At 41.4% G+C, this 18171-nt stretch overlaps 1 protein-coding gene across 1 annotated transcript in view; it reads right to left on the bottom strand.

The window, feature by feature from the left end:
• Window positions 1–18171, bottom strand: part of LOC124551146 (nuclear RNA export factor 1-like) — a 214143-nt gene that overhangs the window by 117646 nt on the left and 78326 nt on the right. The window contains exon 8 of the mRNA XM_047126110.1: window positions 12159–12358. Within this exon, the coding sequence (XP_046982066.1) occupies window positions 12159–12358 (200 nt within the window). The remainder of the gene's footprint in view (window positions 1–12158; window positions 12359–18171) is intronic.

Genomic DNA, 18171 nt, shown 5'->3' with positions numbered 1-18171 from the left:
TCAGGGTGATAACTGCCTGCTGCTTATAAGTCCCGCCGTTTGTGTCTCACTGCTTCAAAAATGAGCCATGGAACCTCTCGGTACTATTACTTATTGATGCTAGTGTGGTATCAACATTCGATGCCACACTTGTTAGGGGTTGCAGTTACCGACCGTGGTCCGTATTAGTATCGTTGGACCCGCGAGTCGCAACCAGTGCCACTTCGCGGCTTGTATCAAGTTTCTAGCGAGCTCTCGTCCACTACTGCACGCCTTGAACAGCTCGTCCAGGGACAACAACAAACTGTGCCACAAGTAGCGGCTGCACAGGAGCCGGCTGTACAGCCCCGTCGTTCCGCGCGTTCCACGCCAGTGTGGAAAGCTGGCAGGAGTGGCACATGCAGTTTTCACACCACCTTGCTGCATATGACATCGAAGGTAAAACACGGCTGCATGCGATTTTATCTTGTGTCGGGGCATCGTGCTGCATCCTCTTCAAACTATTCCCAAAAAGTTCTCCAGACCAGCTCAGTTTCGAGGAACTTGTTCAGGCATTAACTGATTATTAAAAGCAAAGTGTGAATGTTGTCGCTCAGTGGTACAAATTTTTCCATACAAAACGTGCACCTCAGCAGAATTACTGTGAGTGGGTAGCCACTTTGCAAGGCCTCACTCGCGACTGTGAATTTTCGTTTTTGTGGCATATCATATTCTGACATAATCGTACGGGATGCTATAACCCCACTTTAGAACAGGTGTTGGACATTTTGGACAGATAGGACACTTTGGACTTTGCTGCAAATTCTTTTGAATCGCCTCCCGCTGTCTGTCAGGTTAGCAAGCCACCCGCGCGCACGCCACACATACATGATGCTGTACCGGCTCGGTGCGTGCCTGCCCAATTCACTTCCAGGAAACACACCTGTTACGCACCGGCAGAAGCCGCCTGCTTTGCGCTCATGCCCGCATTGTAATTCAAAGCACTCGCGCCACAACTGCACATCGTGCAAGGCCATGTGCCATGTTTGCAACAAGAAGGGACATGTCCAGGCAGTGTGCCTCAAAAGACAAAAATCTGACGCTCCGTATCCCGTTTCCGGACAAAGTAGCTCCCACCGGAACGGTATCCGGAATAAGACTTCCAAACACAATGAGCTACAAGCAATGCAAATAAATGTTGTAAATTCGCCTCCAGTACCTGTGACATTGCCAGAATGTGACAATTTTGCTTGCGATGTCAGTGCACGCCGATGTAAGAATCCCGACGAGCACAATTTGCTCGTCAACATTGCTTTTCAGAATGACATTTTTCGCCAACAGCAGAACAAACTTTTTGTGGACTTTAACACTCAGAATCATATGATTCCTTTTCAGTTGGACACTGGAGCGTCTGTTTCACTCATGAATCATAAAACTTACGAAATGCTTGGTTCACCTCCATTGCGTAATGCAAATGGTACGTTAGCTACCTACCATGGTCAAAGTATCCTGGTTGTAGGACTGTGCAGTTTGCCAGTGACATACCATGGACAAACTCAAGTGGTTTCTTTTCACATACTGTGTTCACCCTCATCTGTAAATATTTTTGGTCTTCATTTATTTGATGTAGTCTCCTTAACTGTGTGCGATGATGTACTAGCTGTCACTAAATGTGTTCCCACAAACAGTGTTTCCGAACTATGTCAAGAGTATGCTGAATTTTTTTGCCAGGTTTAGGTTGTGCGAAAAATTTTCAGACACATACTGAACTGAAGGACAACGCACAGCCTAAATTTTTCCGCACTCGCACAGTGCCTCACATACTTTGAGATGATGTTGCTAAAACATTTAATGCACTTGAGGAACAAAGAGTGATCGAACCAGGGACAAGCATCACTATGGGCTTCACCACTGGTTATCTTAACGAAACCATCAGGCAAATTGCGACTGTGGGTGGATTTTAAAGCCACCGTCAATCCTCAGCTTCCTGTTGCAACGTTTCCTTTGCCACATCCAGAAGACTTGTTTGGCAAATTGTGTCCAGGCAAATATTTTTCTAAGTTAGATTTGCAAGACGCATGTCTTCAAATTCCTGTGGATCACAAATCCCAGAAGATTGTTGTTGTGAATACGCATTTGGGTCTCTACTAATTTAAGAGGCTTCCGTTTGGATGTGCCTCCGCACCGGCACTATTTCAGCAGTACTTACAGATTCTTTGTGCGTCGATTCCTTCAGTGTGTAATTATCTAGATGACATTGTAGTTTCTGGTTCTATGCAGCATGAACATTTGCATAATTTGAGACAGTTATTTGAAGTGTTACATGAGAAAGGATTTCAACTCAATAAGGCCAAGTGTACATTTTTTTCTGAACAGCTATCCTACTTGGGACACGTAATAAACTGTCAAGGCATCCATCCAAGTCCGGATCATTTAAGAGCAATATCAGAACTACCAGCACCCAAGACAGTTAAAGAATTACAATCCGTCCTTGGAAAGCTCAATTATTATCACAAGTTTTTGCCTCACACATCATCTCTTGCAGCACCGTTACTCTAACTATGTCAAAAGAACGTTCCATTCATTTGGTCATCTGAATGCGAACATGCCTTTCAGAAGCTTAAATCTGCGTTGTTATCCAGTACATGTCTTACGCCCTTCAATCCTTCAAAACTTGTCCTCATGGTTGACGCTTCCAATTTTGGGATCGGAGCTGTTCTTGTTCACAAAATTGGTTTACAAGATCGCCTGATCGCATTTGCATCGAAGCTACTCTCTGCGCACTGTTAACTACTTGCAGATAGAGAAGGAAGCTCTTGCTTTGATTTTTGGAGTTACGAAATTCCACGACTTCTTATATGGTCGCAAGTTTACAGTTCTCACCGACCATGAGCCTTTGACGTCTTTGTTTCATCCGTCAAAGCCCGTGCCTCCGTGTACGGCTCAAAAATTTATTCATTGGTCACTATTTTTGTCGCAGTACCGTTACGGCATCTTGTATCGGCCTACTGCCCAGTATGGTAACGCCAATGTGTTATCCCGATTGGCAATAGCTGAAGATCTGCTGTTCAAATCTTCCGAACAGGCTTGTATGTTCATTGATGTCCAAAATGATGATGATGTAGAAAGTTTTCCTGTTGACTTTCGTCGTACAGCCACAGCAACAGCTAACGACCCAGTATTAAGTGTTGTTTTGTGTTATGGCACTATGCAATGGATTAAAAATCGGATAGAAGATCAGTTGGTTCATCGCTTTTTGTGCACAGACAACTACTTTTTGTCCAATGTGGTGTCCTCTTGCTCCACGCGCAGAACAATCAGTCTCATGTTATTGTTCCACGTTCTTTGCAGTCAGCTGTGCCACGACTTCTTCATCAAGGTCATTGGGGTATCGTACGGACAAAACAGTTAGGTCGCCATCACTGTACCTGGTTTAGTATTGATGCTGACATAACCAAGATTTGTTGTCATCGTTCTGTGTGTGCAGAAAATCCATCCGCACCACCGCAGAAATTTCTCTCTTGGCCTAAGGCAACTTTGCCATGGAATTGCTCACATTTAGATTTTGCTGGTCCTTTTTGGGATGCACAATGGTTAATTCTTGTTGATTCTTTTAGCTTTTTTCCATTTGTTGTTCGTATGTCCTCAATGACATCATCTGCTACCACCAAAGCCTTGTCTTCTATATTCTGCATAGAAGGAGTGCCACAAGTCATTGTCACCAACAATGGACCTCATTTAGTGCCTGCAGAGTTCGAAACATTTTGTGCAGCTAATGGTATTGAGTATTTAACTTCAGCACCGTTCTCCCCTCAATCGAACAGAGCCGCTGAAAGATTCATTCAAATGTTTAAGTCGTGACTCTCATTCTCGCGGTGACGCTCTTTTGTTGTTTTTATCTTCGTACTGGTCACAGCCACGCGACGATGCTTCGCCAGCTGAATTGTTGCTTGGTCGTCCTCACAGAACTCTGATGAATTTGTTGCATCCTCCACACCACGTTTCATTGCCATGGTAGACCCACAAGTTCTTGCCAGATGATATTGTTTACTTTCATCATTTCCGCAGCAATCGCTGATGGTTGAAAGAGCACATTCTTCACCATCTTGGCTGCGCTATGTTTGTCATATCAGGTCCATCTGGTGAGGTGCGCAGGCATCAGAATCAGATGCACCTCTTTAGTCGTGGGGTTTCTGCCACTTGCCCTATATTCCCGGTGTCGGCGCCGACGGGGCTACCCCCCGCGGGGACCTCTTCCTCGCCCCTGGGTGCCAGTGCTCGTAGCTTCACCTTTGCCATGCGATGATGTGCCAGTGTGGACATATCTCGTGCCGGAGTTGCCCGCTGTGCCAGCATCACTGCGCTGACTAGATGGCCATGTGGACCAGGGGCCTTCAACTGTGATAGGGCACAGTGAAATTCCAGTTACAATGCCGTCCACTGCCGTACAAGAGCCTGCACTTCCTGGTTTCCAGTTTTTGTTGCTGGGCGGGTGCCCCGACCCGATGGAGGTCAACCCTTCGGTTCCTCCCATAGTTGTAGAAGCGCAGACACCTCATGTTGATGTGCACCCTGGAGTACGTTTCCAGGCGTTTCCTGTCTCCCCTCGGTCCAAATGGCGGGGTACAGGTGGGCACACCTCTCCTGCAGTCAGGCTCTCCACCTCCTCAACTACGTCAGCATGGGGTCCTCCACCCGGCAGTCATAAGCTATATTTAACGGCCGTTCGCAGATTTGCGGGGGAGGAATGTGGTATCAACGTTCGATACCACACTTTTTAGGGGTTGTAGTTATCGACTGCGGACCATATTAGTATCATTGGATCTGCAAGCCGTGACCAGCACTGCAAGTGCCGCTCTGCGCTTTGTATCAAGTTCCTAGCAAGCTCTCATCCACTCTTGCTCGGGATGTCAAGTAGTACAGTAACATAGCCTTCAGCTGATAGGAAGCAACCTCTAACAAGGCACTTAGTAATGTATGGCCTAAGTGAGATAATTATATGTATGCAGCCAACAAGAATTCTCTACAACCAGTTAAGTACAATATATATTATTTTTTACAACCGACTTCTGATTATTTTAGTCGTTACAGATCCAGACCATGCAGCCAGCACCTTATCAATGTTACTGACACACCTGCTGTGATTTATATGTTTCTATTTAGCATTGGCCACCAGTCAACATTGGCGACGGCTCTTTCGTCGTCATCGTAACAGTTAGTACCTTCCGGGGTGTACTTGTGATGGACCACACAACCTAGTCAAAAAAGACAGTCAGCATCACTTTCACACACTGCTGTGGACCTGCATCACTTCGTTGGATCTCGGGGATGACAGATGCTTCTATTGCGAAGACTGGAACTTTGCTTCTGCATCGTACCAATAAACTCAGAACTCACCACCAGTGATCACTGTTCAAGAGAGTTGGGATTACAGTTCACAGTATCCAGCACATCCTGTAGGATCTCTGAACAAAGTTGCTTCTTTTCAGTTGTTGCCAACTTTGGCACGAATTTTGCTGGGATCCTCCTGAGGTCTAATGTTGTTCCGTCAAAATGGAATGAATGCACCCAATACTAATTTTAATGTCATCTGTGAGTTATCTGATTGTGCATCACCACGGTCTTTACGTGATCCGTAACAACCTCATTTGCAGATGTTGAGAGCCTCCCTGACAATGCTCCACTCTTCACTGACAACCAGCTATCTTTGCTGTGGTTATACCACTCCTTTATATGCGTGGCACCCAATGCTTCATCCCCAAATACATATCACATCTTGCATGTCATTTCAACTTGAGAATCACCAAGCTTACAACAAAATTTGATGCAATAATCTTGTTATACTTTTTCTGACATATTGCCCACAACACAAAATCCAACGACTGCCACTTACAGATGTCCACTTGCCAACAGCTAACTAGCAACTGGTTGTTTCTGCAGTCCCGAAAAAAATCAGGCATGTGCACTATGTATGCTTACAAACATATAGTGCGGTTGTGGGCCGATAACATTGTTGTTTTCAACAATAAAAATAAGGTCTGATACTTTTTGAACAGCTCACACACACAACAGTAAAACAAACAAGAGCAGGAAAACCCAGGATGGAATAATTACAGTATTATGAAAAGGACAGATTGCTACTCACCATATAGTGGAGATGTCGAGTCGCAAACAGGCACGACAAAATGACTGCTAAACAAGTGAGCTTTCGGCCAAAAGGCCTTCTAAAGTAGACAACACACCCACATCCACAAAGCACAACTCACACACACATGACCACTGGCTCTGGCTGCCAAAGCCAGACAAACAGTTTCACCACTCTCAATGTCCAGACAACATTATGAAGAATTTTTGTTCTAACTTTAAACCGGCTGCAAGTTTCCTGCTTGGCTTATCACTTGTGAAGTCGAGATGAGCGTGAAAGAAATGAATTACAGAAACAAGTCATAGGGGCCTTATAATTCTGAGCTCTCTTATTTCCTAATATATGAAAACCATTTCAGAAACTTTCCCAGGCAACCTTCTCGTCACCATGTAACATTTCATCAAATTGCTTCTCTCTGGAAAGTGTTCAAATCTGCAGACAAACGAAGATACCTTTTTTACTTTCAATTTGGTCAACTGTTGGAATTTTTCCCTCAAGTGTGTATAGTTCTTGTTTTTGTAATTCTTTTCTCCACAAAATTTTTCACGAGTTATATAAAACCACTTTAGTAGAAAATATAAGATCAAATTACATTCACCACGTACTACAGTTGCAGCCACGAATGATAGTGGTCTAGTTTAGGCTCATTCTGTGCACCTGGTGCGAAATCATCCTCCTACAGCCAATGACTGTTCAGCAGTTTTTCTCAACACTCTGCTGCGAGTGTCTTGGCCAGCGCAAGTGTTGAACATAATTGTAGCAGTTATTTGGTGGATTTTTATTCAGTTTCTTGTGATTTGTCATGGCTGATGGTGGTGGTAAGCAACAAATACTTCACGAACAAGCAAAAGACACAATTTACAGGATATACACTTTCTTCGAGAGCAAAGCAGGAAACAGTGGATCTAACACAGATGTTACTAGATTTCAGGAACGCACTGCATAAGCAAGTGGCATCAGCTTGAGAACTGTGATTCTTCAATTTCTCCCAGTGTACTTCGTGATGAAAGAGTTCACGGGTGAACAGCCAGGTGTTAGTGACCAATGAGCACAATATTTCAGCAAGCAACAAGCAACCACATTGCCATCATCAGATGCGGGCACCAGGCTTTTATTTGCCCCCCCCCCCCCCTGCCCCCCAAGGTGTACTGAATGTGGTCTGCACCCAGGCCCCAGGCATGGAGCATCCAGCATCTGTTCCATTCATGGTCCGCACACAGGGTCGTTATGTGTCTTTTTTACGGTGCACGCTGTTGCCCAACATGTCATCTGATCATCTTTTCGCCAGGACATCCAGAGAGGGGAGCACTCCATCCACTTTGACTTCCATGGTAAACTTGATGTTCTGGTGTATGGAATTGAAATGTATGAGGAAACCATTCAGCTTGCCTCTACTATGAGACCACATGACAAAGGTGTCGTCAACATGGTGGAAGAAACAGGTAGGTTTCCACTGCGCTGAATCCAGGAATTCCTCCTTGAAATGTTCCATGAACAAGTTGGTAATGACTAGTGAAAGTGGACTCCCCATTGCTACCCCTCCTGTCTGCTCCCAGTATCCACCATTGAAGAGAAAATATGTTGATGTCAGGACATGCCTAAAAAGGTTGGTCATCTCTGTGTCAAATTTCTGACTTATAAGTTCCAAGGATTCCTACAAAGGAACCTTCGTGAAGAGAGAGAGACAACATCGAAACTCACAAGGATGTCTGAAACAAAAAATCTGAAATTGTTAAGATGCCGGACAAAATCCACTGAGTTGTGAATGTCATGTGGACATTTTCCAACGCAAGGACTAAGCATATCCTTCAGATATGTCCACAACATTGGTGCTCCGACATACTCACTTGCAAAATGGTGTGGGGAGACCACTTTCACTAGTCGTCGCCCACTTGTTCGTGGGACGTTTCGAGAAGGAAGCCTTAGATTCAGTGCAGTGGAAATTTACCCATTTCTTCTGCTATGTTGACGACACCTTTATCATATGGTCGAGACAAGGTGAATTGTTTTCTCATACATCTCAATTCCATACACCAGAACCTCAAGTTAACCAAGGAAGTCTAAGTGGATGGAGTGCTCCCCTTGCTGGATGTCCTGGTTAAAGGAAGAGCAGAAAGCACATTGCACAATAGCGTGTACCGTAAGAAGACGCACACCGACCTTTACTTACATGTAAACGACTGCCACTATCCACTGCAGAGGAACGGCATTCTCAAAACATTGGTTCACAGGGCCTGTACCCTTTCTGACAATGAGAGCCTTACCCAAGAACTTTAACATCTCAGGTCGGTTTTCCAGAAAAATGGCTACACAGAGAAGCAAACTGGGAAATCTCTGTGTGCCCCACTGACTGTACAACCAGAGGAAACAGAAGAGGAACCTCATCAGAAAGGGGGCATAGCATTTCATTCTGTTCTGTTGCGCTTTATTGGGAAAGACAGGTCAAATTCTTCAAAAACATCAAGTGAAGACTGTCTTCCGCCCACCAATTAAGACACGGGCGCTGCTTGCTAGTGTCAAGGACAATTTAGGACTTTTGGAAACCTGGGGTCTGCCAGATCCCCTGCAAATGTGGTATGACTAACATGTCAAACAGTGCGTACTGTCGAAGATCATTGCCAAGAACATCAATGGCGCACCAGACTGCAGCAGCCCAACAAGTTGGCTGTTGCTGAACATTGCCTCTTGGAATGACACAGAATGAATTACGATCAGACTCAGGTTCTGGCACAAACGTCCAAATACTGGGACTGTCTCATTAATCTATCAATATCTGAGTATAGGAACCGCTGACCAATTGAGATAGCGGTTACATCCTTAGTAAGGTCTGGGAACCCCTTTGAACCTGATTAAAAAAAGAAAGAAAACATCCCACCATGAACTGACTTCAAGAACAGTCAGAGTTGCTGAGAAGATGTTGCCAGCCCCTGGGTGCGGACCGCAAAGGAAATGGATGATGGATGCTCCACGACTGGGCGTGGACTCCATTCAGAACACCTGGAGATCGGGGAGGAGATAAAAGCCCGGCACCGACGCCTCGGCGGTCAGTTTGTCAGCACACCTGATGATGGCAACGTGGTCACTTGCTGAAATACTGTGCCCGTTGGACAGTAAGAATCGGCTGTTCACCTGTGAGCTCGATCGTCAGCTTTAGAACTGTTCGATGGATTCCACTGCCAATGAAGGTAATTTTCTGTCCAGACAAGTGGAAGCCCAGTTTGGAGATGACCAGGGAAACATCTCAGTTGTGGGAAGCCTGTCACAAATTTAGACGACTTCAACAAAGATGTTCTTAGACAAGTTGTATTCAATATGTGTAAGACAGGAGATTTTCCTACAGTCAAAAAAGTTATGGTGAAAATTTGTGAAACTATAAATTTTAAAGGCAGTGTACCTCAATGTGAAGAGTGCTGAAAAACACAGAATTCAAACATGTAAATACATATGACAAAAGAAAATTTTTAATGGGACGTTGTGATATTGCAGCTTCAAGGGTACAGTACTTAGAAAGTGTTCTTGAAAGAAGAAAATATGGCAATTAGAACATTATTTTACTTGGATGAATCATGGGTAAACCAGAATCATTCATTCAAGAAAAGTGTTTTGGAAATCGAGTGATGGTTTGGGTGGCTTTAAAATACCAGTTGGTAAAAGGTGGTTGAATAATTGTGCTTCACATCATTCTGCTTTTGTATTCATTCTAGAAAGCAAAATGGAGTAATTCAGGAGATTATCATTCTGAAGTGAACACAGAGACATTTAAATTATGGTTTAGGAAACAATTTCTCCCTTAAATGCCGGCAAATTCAGCAGTTCTTATGGACAAAGCGAGTTATCACTCAGTTATTGTTAACAAGGCTCCCACAAAAAACACAAAAAAGCCAACATTATGCTGTGGCTTGCAAGTAAAAAGATACCTAACACTGCCAACCAAACTTGGGCCGAATTGTTGAATCTTGAAGGGTTTCATAAGTCTCGTCTAAAAGTTTATGAAATGACTGCATTGCACAGGAACACGGACACAAGTGAAAGGAATGTCGCAGAACTAAACCCGACATTTAAAACTGCTGACACAGAAAGGCTTGTGCACAAAGTTCTTGACAGCACAACAGCTTCAGCACGGTTTGAATGTGGTTAGCACCCAAAATAGCTACACGAGAGGACATGGAGAGGAAAATTTTAATTGACAATCTCCTTGATCCTATCTTCATCACCGTCAAAATACCAGATGAGTCAGACATTGACACGGACTGCAGCGATGAAGATGACGATGGTTGCAGCAACTGAAAACAATGTAAAGTGAGGCACACAAGCATATTCACATTGTATCCCCCCCCCAATATCTTCTCTTTCTCAGTCGCAGTTTTACCAGTAATATTGAGATATACTCTGTCTTTTGTGACTGCAATAAAAGCTTTATTTATAACAGAAGCATTCTGCTTTATTCTGAAAGATCTTCTGTGGAGAGTATTTTGGCTTCTACACTGCTGAGACACTTTATTACCTGTTGTAGTTTTGCACATCACTGCACTGGTAAGATCACAGTCAACATTTGTCTTGAGTGATCTGTATTTTAGAAAGAAATAACTGTTTGTGTATAACAGACACACTCAAACAAATTCATTTTTTTAGCACATTGCAATTCACAGACACTCAATAGATTTTGGTTTTTATATTTTTATAAGTCCACAATTCACTTTCTGTACTTTATCAACTCTGTTTTGGTTGAGGTGCTTTAAAATAAAGTGAAATGCATCTGGTCTAAGTAAAATGTTTATCACAGTTGCAAAAGATTTTCCAATATTACATACAATATTCTTGTGCTATTAAAATTATTCCCTTCAGAATATAATCTAATTTAAGGCACACTATGTCTCCGTAGGTAGCAGTGACATGCAGTGCACGGCAGCAGTTTTTCTGGTGTTTTATGACAATAATTATCTGTAAACTTTAATTTTACCACTGGACAGCAGCATTCGTACTTCCATGCACAGAGATGCCCAGCATGAACCACAAATTGCAACTTGCTGTGCCAGACAATACTGCACATCTTACTTCTTTCAATCTGGTCATCTCACCGTGGTAATCATGTGGTGGTGGGAACTTAACTTTCTCTGCTGTCCCCTAAACACAAGCTTATGAACTATTTGATGTTTACATCTCTATGCACATATGGTACCAGCCGTTTGCAACCGGCTATACTGCAATCCCCATCTGTGCCTCTACACTGTGTGGGCCTGTGCAGCCCTCCATCATTCATGGATTAAACTATAACCAAAGCAAGGTACTGAACTCTACTGACCTGAGGGCTGAATAACACTTTTATTATATTGTTTCATTTTTGTCACATGTGACACATATAAGGCAGTGAATTCCTTCTATATCCCTTTACGGATGAAAACGTATGTGAAACAAAAGCTAGAGCTAAGGTTCATTTTTCTTCATGATATTCATTATCAGGACAATGAAACTGATAAGAATTAGCTAGTTTTGTGCAATTTACATTTTCACTATTGCACTTTGTTAGACTGTGTTTCCAGAATGAATTTATCACTTCACATTGGAGTGTTCACAGTTTTGAGACTTCTTCTCACATAAAATGTGTTTGACAGACTGGGATTCAAACACCGAACATGGCCTTTTGCAGGGGATGCCTTCACAGCCTCAAATCTGCTGGCTTCACTCTCGCACATATCAAACTTCACTGAAACACTCCTGCATACTTTCTGGAGTGAGAAAGCCAGGATAAAAGATTTGTGGATTCAACACAATACTGGGTTCGAGTCTTCGCCTGGCACACACTTTTAACATGGCAGAAATATTTATCTGCATGTCACGTGTACCGAATTGGTGGCATAAAGCTCATTCCAGTGACACACAAATTCACGGAATGGCAGTTTTGACACCTGTTAGTTTCTTACTTCCATTGTGGACTGCATCAGTCTTCATTTCTGGTTTTAATGATCTCAGGCGTGATGAAACATGCTTAAGCTTTTCAGTAGACATGGGAAATACAAACACTGACATTTTAAAACTTTTACGAAGTGAAACTTGCCTCATTGTCTGACACATCCAAAGTTCGTAGAGACTTCCACTTGGAGTGGACCAGAAAATCCCAGAGGAGGGTCAGCGTCGTGATCCCGTTACCCGCGAGTCTGAGGGCAACGAGCCCGGGCGCCGAGACCTCAGCGACCCTCAGCATCTGGTCCAGGATGTGCCAATTATCAGTCGGGTCAAACAGCATTTCCTGGATCTCTTAGAAATGGGAGAAACAGAATCATCAGTGTGATGATCGACATATTTCAAATTTCGTGAATGTTGCCTTCGAGAAACTCTAGATTCACACAACTACTTCCGAGGCAGCAGCTGCTAAACATAATTTTTGGCATATTAGGAACTGCACCCAGGTGCACCGATTTCGGTTATGTTTGACACTGTTTTCAGGTTATTTGTACCAGAAATAAAGGCTATCACAAACTGTTATACAATACATTAACCACTTTGGTACAATAACATGCTTCAGAATTTAGGGACTGGAATACTACTGACGTAATATTTATTATTCTACATGCAGCCACAAAACAGCATGTGAGACATACCTTCTACAGTCTGTTCAAAATTACTTTAAGATTGACAGTTCAGCACGAGTGCATGGAGGTGCGATGCAGAGCTGACGCATCCCGCACAGAACACGTGTAATCTTATATTAATTTTAATGTGCTAAATCTGGCAAACTATCTGATTTACAAAGACGGAACATGCATCATTGTATCCTGGAAGAGCTGTACAATATTTTCATTTTAGTTTTATCTACACAAACTACTTATTATGGTGGTATATGGGCAAGTCATGAAAATGAATTTTCTGATGTGACCAAATTTTCAACATGTGGGAAATTATTAGTTATTGCACTTAGATGTACAAATTCTACACGCAAAATCTTACGAATACATTACATATTCATTCACTCCAAACACGAACTTTGTTAACAGTTTTCTAACACAAGATAATTTCAGTTAAATAAGATGAATAACGGCCTACATGTGTGTCAATTACTTAATGGCTTCATTATGAGAAACAGATCACTAAGTTTTTAATTGAACTGTAATTAAGTTTCTAATCTGCCTACTTCTATGAAACACAACAATAAATACAATTTTTGAGTGTTTATCGTGGTGAGAAAATGTGTCTTAAATACACTAACCAGTATCGAGAGGCAGAACAAAGGTGATACAAAAAACAGTACCTCAGTATTGCAGTAATTATACATTTTGTGTGATATACACTGGATTCCTGAATGAACATCTGGAATTAGCTGCTGATACTGGCGTCATTATTAAAATGTAAAACTTACGAAAAATAATTTCATTATATACCCACTTACCAATGTAAACTGTGGACTGCAAACATGCAGTTGAATCCGCTTATCCTTCATTTCTATAGTGATAATGAAAAACTGCACTGACATCACTCCCATTACTAATAAAGAAGCCTGAAGGTCATTGTCACTGATGTTTTTTAATGGTCTCCTCCAATGAATTTTCCGAAACAGCTTCATTCTACCATGCTCTTTCTATGATGCATGGTGGACATTTGACAGCTTTCTTTCAGTCTTCAGAAGTGACACTCCTAACAGCTTCTTTTATGAGGGCTTTGACTGCAGAACGGGTAGATTTATTACTATTCTTTCTGGCAATATAACCTTTAATTTAGGCCCATATTACTCTACTGGGTTGAAATGACAGTGTTACATTGGTAGCCTAATGATTGTATATTCATGTGTTTTTGCCATCTTGTTGATTAAGTATATGCAGAACTGTGGTTCACGGAGAGATATTACTTCCATAAGCTCCACTTTCCTAAGGTTATAACTTACACTGTCGTTAAACTGCTGAAGTCAATCAATCATTTCCTCTTTTTGCTTTGCCATAATAAGTGCCTTCTCAACAATAACTGAATTGTAAAGACCATTACCAAGAACCAATGCCAACTGTTTACTCAGATTCAGAAATAGTGATTTTATGAATCACCCAATAAATCTGATGTGGTTCATTTCTGCATGATAATGTCCTGCTTTCTTTAATTCAGAAAACAAGAGACTATCTGGGAAGAAACCTTGTGAGGAGTCTGCATGAACACGAATAACTCTGCACCCTTACCAGAAGACATTGATATTGAGCTTCTAGTTGTGTTGTCTGTCCAGCATTGCCAGAACTGACCCACATTTCACCAAGCGATACTCACTTCATCGATATTCACGCCACAGATCTGCCTTAAAAATTGGAATCGTCATGCAGCTATATCGTCCCTCTCCATTAACAGCTTACAGCCAGAGAAATGCCCACAAAAGAACACCAGGTTATGCAAGACTTTAAGTTATGTGCACCTTCCTTGAAACAAACCTGATTACTTAAGGGTGATCAATAATAATAATGATAATAATAATAATAAGCCTGAAGATGCATCACATCTCCAGCAAATGACTCTATATTGGTAATCTGTTTACCTATATAACATTTTTTCCCTTTTAGCTTCAATGTTTTTCCAGATTCCTTTTCTTTCTCAAATATTTCCTTGCCAGTTTTCACAACAGTGTTTCTCTTTAAGACCTCGTTAACAGCGAGCAACAGCGCACCATTAAATTTTTCAGTCTCAAAGTAGGCACGTAACACTCAAACCGTTTGCCTCTACTAACCTCGAACGGTAATCCTCCGGCCGAGAAAGACGTTTAACTTTTCTAACTACAAAATCAAAAACAAACAAAATCAAATGATTCAACGATCACACATGACAGCAGGCACAGTGCAGGCACGAAGTGTTGTGGTGTCGAGTGTGAAGTTTTGGCACTAGTGCATGCTTGCTTCCACTACAGGTATCCTGGTACGGGTGGATTGCATGTCATACCTTCCACATGGGCCTCCGCCTTACTGCTCCCTTGTAACTGTTAATCATGAAGTAATTCTGAACAGACTATAATTTAACATCACTTATACTTGAAGTGAGAGTACAAAAATGTGTTCAAATGAACACATGATTTTCTGCACGATCTGTGTTTATACTGCAATGGAACAGCTTAATTCCTTAAGAGAAATTGTAAGAAAATGACTTGCAACTACTTACTTCTGATGGAGTTTCAACCACAACTTTGTTTCAATACAGAAGCGCACATCAGTACAAATGTAAACACTTTTTTTTTTTTGTAACGGCGTGGTCCGCGTCTCCTTTACTGCCCCAATGCACAATTACGGTTTACACAAAGTGCGAGTCCGATGCACTGAACGGAGGCTGTGCGTAGTCATCAAGTGAATGGCACACGAGAATCCAGTTTACACAGCAAACTGTAGAAGTCCTCGGGTGAAGCAGGAGTCGATGTCATCATTAAGAACATAAACAGCATGTGAATCTGCTGGAGTCAGCTGCACTGGCCTCGTTACGCAGCTCGAAGTCCATGAGTTCGCACTATGTGACCCTACATGTGGAAGGGGGAAAAGGGGTGGACTGTTGTACAGAGTGCCGCTATCTGTAAAATTGTGTGAAACTGAGAACCACTTGTGGTGCAATTTAGGGAACTGTATCTTTCGAAATGCTGTCAGAGGAGTGGACAGGTACAGCATTTTCTTTTGGTACTGACAACCAGAAGTTGGTCTTCAAGCTGACAAGAATTAATTGTTAAAAAACAGTGCAAACACAGGTGTGCCATCATACAATTAAGTTCCTTAAATATCTAAAAGCTGTCCAACATCAGCTTTACAAAATCTAGCAATTTGTGTTCTTGCAAAAAGACAGATGCTCTTTAATTCATAAACATTTTCTGCAAGCATAGGAACAGAACTTAAACATCCATTACCATGACTGTGTTTATTCCTACATTTTTTTATTCATTATCTTAATACTATTGAGAATAACTTAAAGGCCTGTAAATAACAGTTAGATACACTATTTCATTTACATGATTATAAAACAGGATAATTTGCAATTACGTGCATACATTTCTCCACTCCATTAAACCAATAATTTCAAATGAAAAAGAACATTGCTTTCATATGAAATATGCAAAATTATCGAACTGTAAGTCCTAGAAAAACACTCAGCAAAGTTGAGACCAATTATTCAAACTTTAAATAGTCCAGTAGTTAATAATCCTTAATGTCATCGTACAGCTGTTGGTTGCATCAAATTATGTAACTTTAGCACTGAAACTTCCACAAAAATTCGTAATCAAAATAATTACGCATTTTATCTGAAATTCGCATATTTCAAAAGCAAATGTTCAAAACCACTACCTTACAAAATATCATATGAAAAGGAAACAGTGTCAAACATTTTCTAAATTACTCTTTAACTCATTATTACACTCCGTCTCTATGAATATGTAATTTTTCATCACAACTTTGTGAACGTATTAATACGAGTAATGAACTTGTCCCTGTGTGTTGTAACGTTTTAATATAAAGGACCTATGCTAGGCCAAGCAAGTCAGTTGTTTTTGGTCAGATGATAAAGTATGGAGTATATTAGTAGTTGTAAAAGTTTGAAACAAGAAAATGTACCTATTATTTTAACCAATATGTAAAAAGTTTCTGACAGTGTGTTTACAGACTGAAACAACACAAGATTCCATGAGTTAAGATTCAGTGGCCAATTTCATCAAATGAGAATTCTTTAAATTCAATTCACTCCTTTTGCTGTAACATTCTAAGTGCAAGAATCCCAAAGGTCATTGAATAGCTTTTTGCCAGATGTTTTGTTATCAACGTTACATGGCAGTCTTAGCACTCTCTCCAGTAGAATAAATGCTTCTTTGGCCTTTACTACATGCCACAGGGATGAATTTATCAACAGTATGCAAAGTGAGCCAGCAATTCTATCACTGGTAGGAACTGCTTTGCTGAGTACTGTGAGCAGACCTTTGCCGTGAAGGGTCATAAACGGGATTTATTATTATTATAAGAAATCTGTTTAACTTCTGATCAACAGTATGTGTCATGCAACCAGATAACAACATTAACAGACTCTCCTTACAGTTCTGAGTCAAATTTGGTTCTGCATTACTACTTAGGTTTCCTCAGTTAGCAAGTCCCAGTATTGTGGAACTTTGCCATGGGTGGTGCTCCACAGAGTGCAGCACTGTTTGCAGACTCTGAGCCCCTGCCTATTCTGACATCTCGAGCATCTGTCTGATGCCCCCGGAATAACCAACATAAACCAGCACCACAGCAATCCAAATAGAACATAATTTTCTTTTAACTACAAATACTCCGTGATTCAACTCTCAGCTTTATATCAATAAACATTTGCACCCTCACAGTACCATACAGATAACCACTGGCACTGTAGTGTCCCGTAAAACTTACAGAATTTTGTGTTTTTGAAAATATACTTTGCAGTGTTTACATGCTAGCTTACTAAACTGAACTGTGTTGGGGAGGAGGGGGGGAGGGGAGGAATTGTTCAATTGTTGCTGTTAATCCTTGGGGGCAAGCAGATCTCATCAAGGATGCTAATTTTTTGGTTGTATCTCCAACTAAATAAAAACCAATTTTTTAATGCCACACAAATTTTGAGTTTGTTTTTTTTGAAAGGCATATTCAGTGGCTTGAAATATATTCATATCGGTAATTATGTGTGTAGCCTTTTGCTTTATGTACTAGACAATGTACTTTCAGATTAGAGACAGTTCTAGCACTTTCTGAATTTGTAAGCACAGCACTGACAGAATGAACACACATTTTCTTCATATTGCAATTGGAAAGTTGTTGCCGACTATTGTGCAAAGTCTGTCCATTATTACATTATACGAAGTCAGAAAATGCTAGAGCTGTTTCTAATACGAAAGTTCAGTGCCTAGAATGCAAAGCCCTGATACACACACAGATATGGATATGCTTCAAGCCACTGATGGCAAAGCTTATGGCAAGATAAATTTGGTTTTATCCAATTGCACATAGATTAACATAACATGGAAATTATCAGTATTACACGTAATTTAGGATGACAGATCAACAGAAGTTATCGATGCTCGCCACTTACATTTATGAAAGGCTTCTACTGATTATGATTGAAGTATC

Source organism: Schistocerca americana, chromosome 9, assembly GCF_021461395.2.
Source record: "Schistocerca americana isolate TAMUIC-IGC-003095 chromosome 9, iqSchAmer2.1, whole genome shotgun sequence".
Classification (NCBI taxonomy): domain Eukaryota; kingdom Metazoa; phylum Arthropoda; class Insecta; order Orthoptera; family Acrididae; genus Schistocerca; species Schistocerca americana.
The sequence above is the reverse complement of the archived record's forward strand: the minus strand, read 5'-3'. Positions and strand labels throughout refer to the sequence as shown.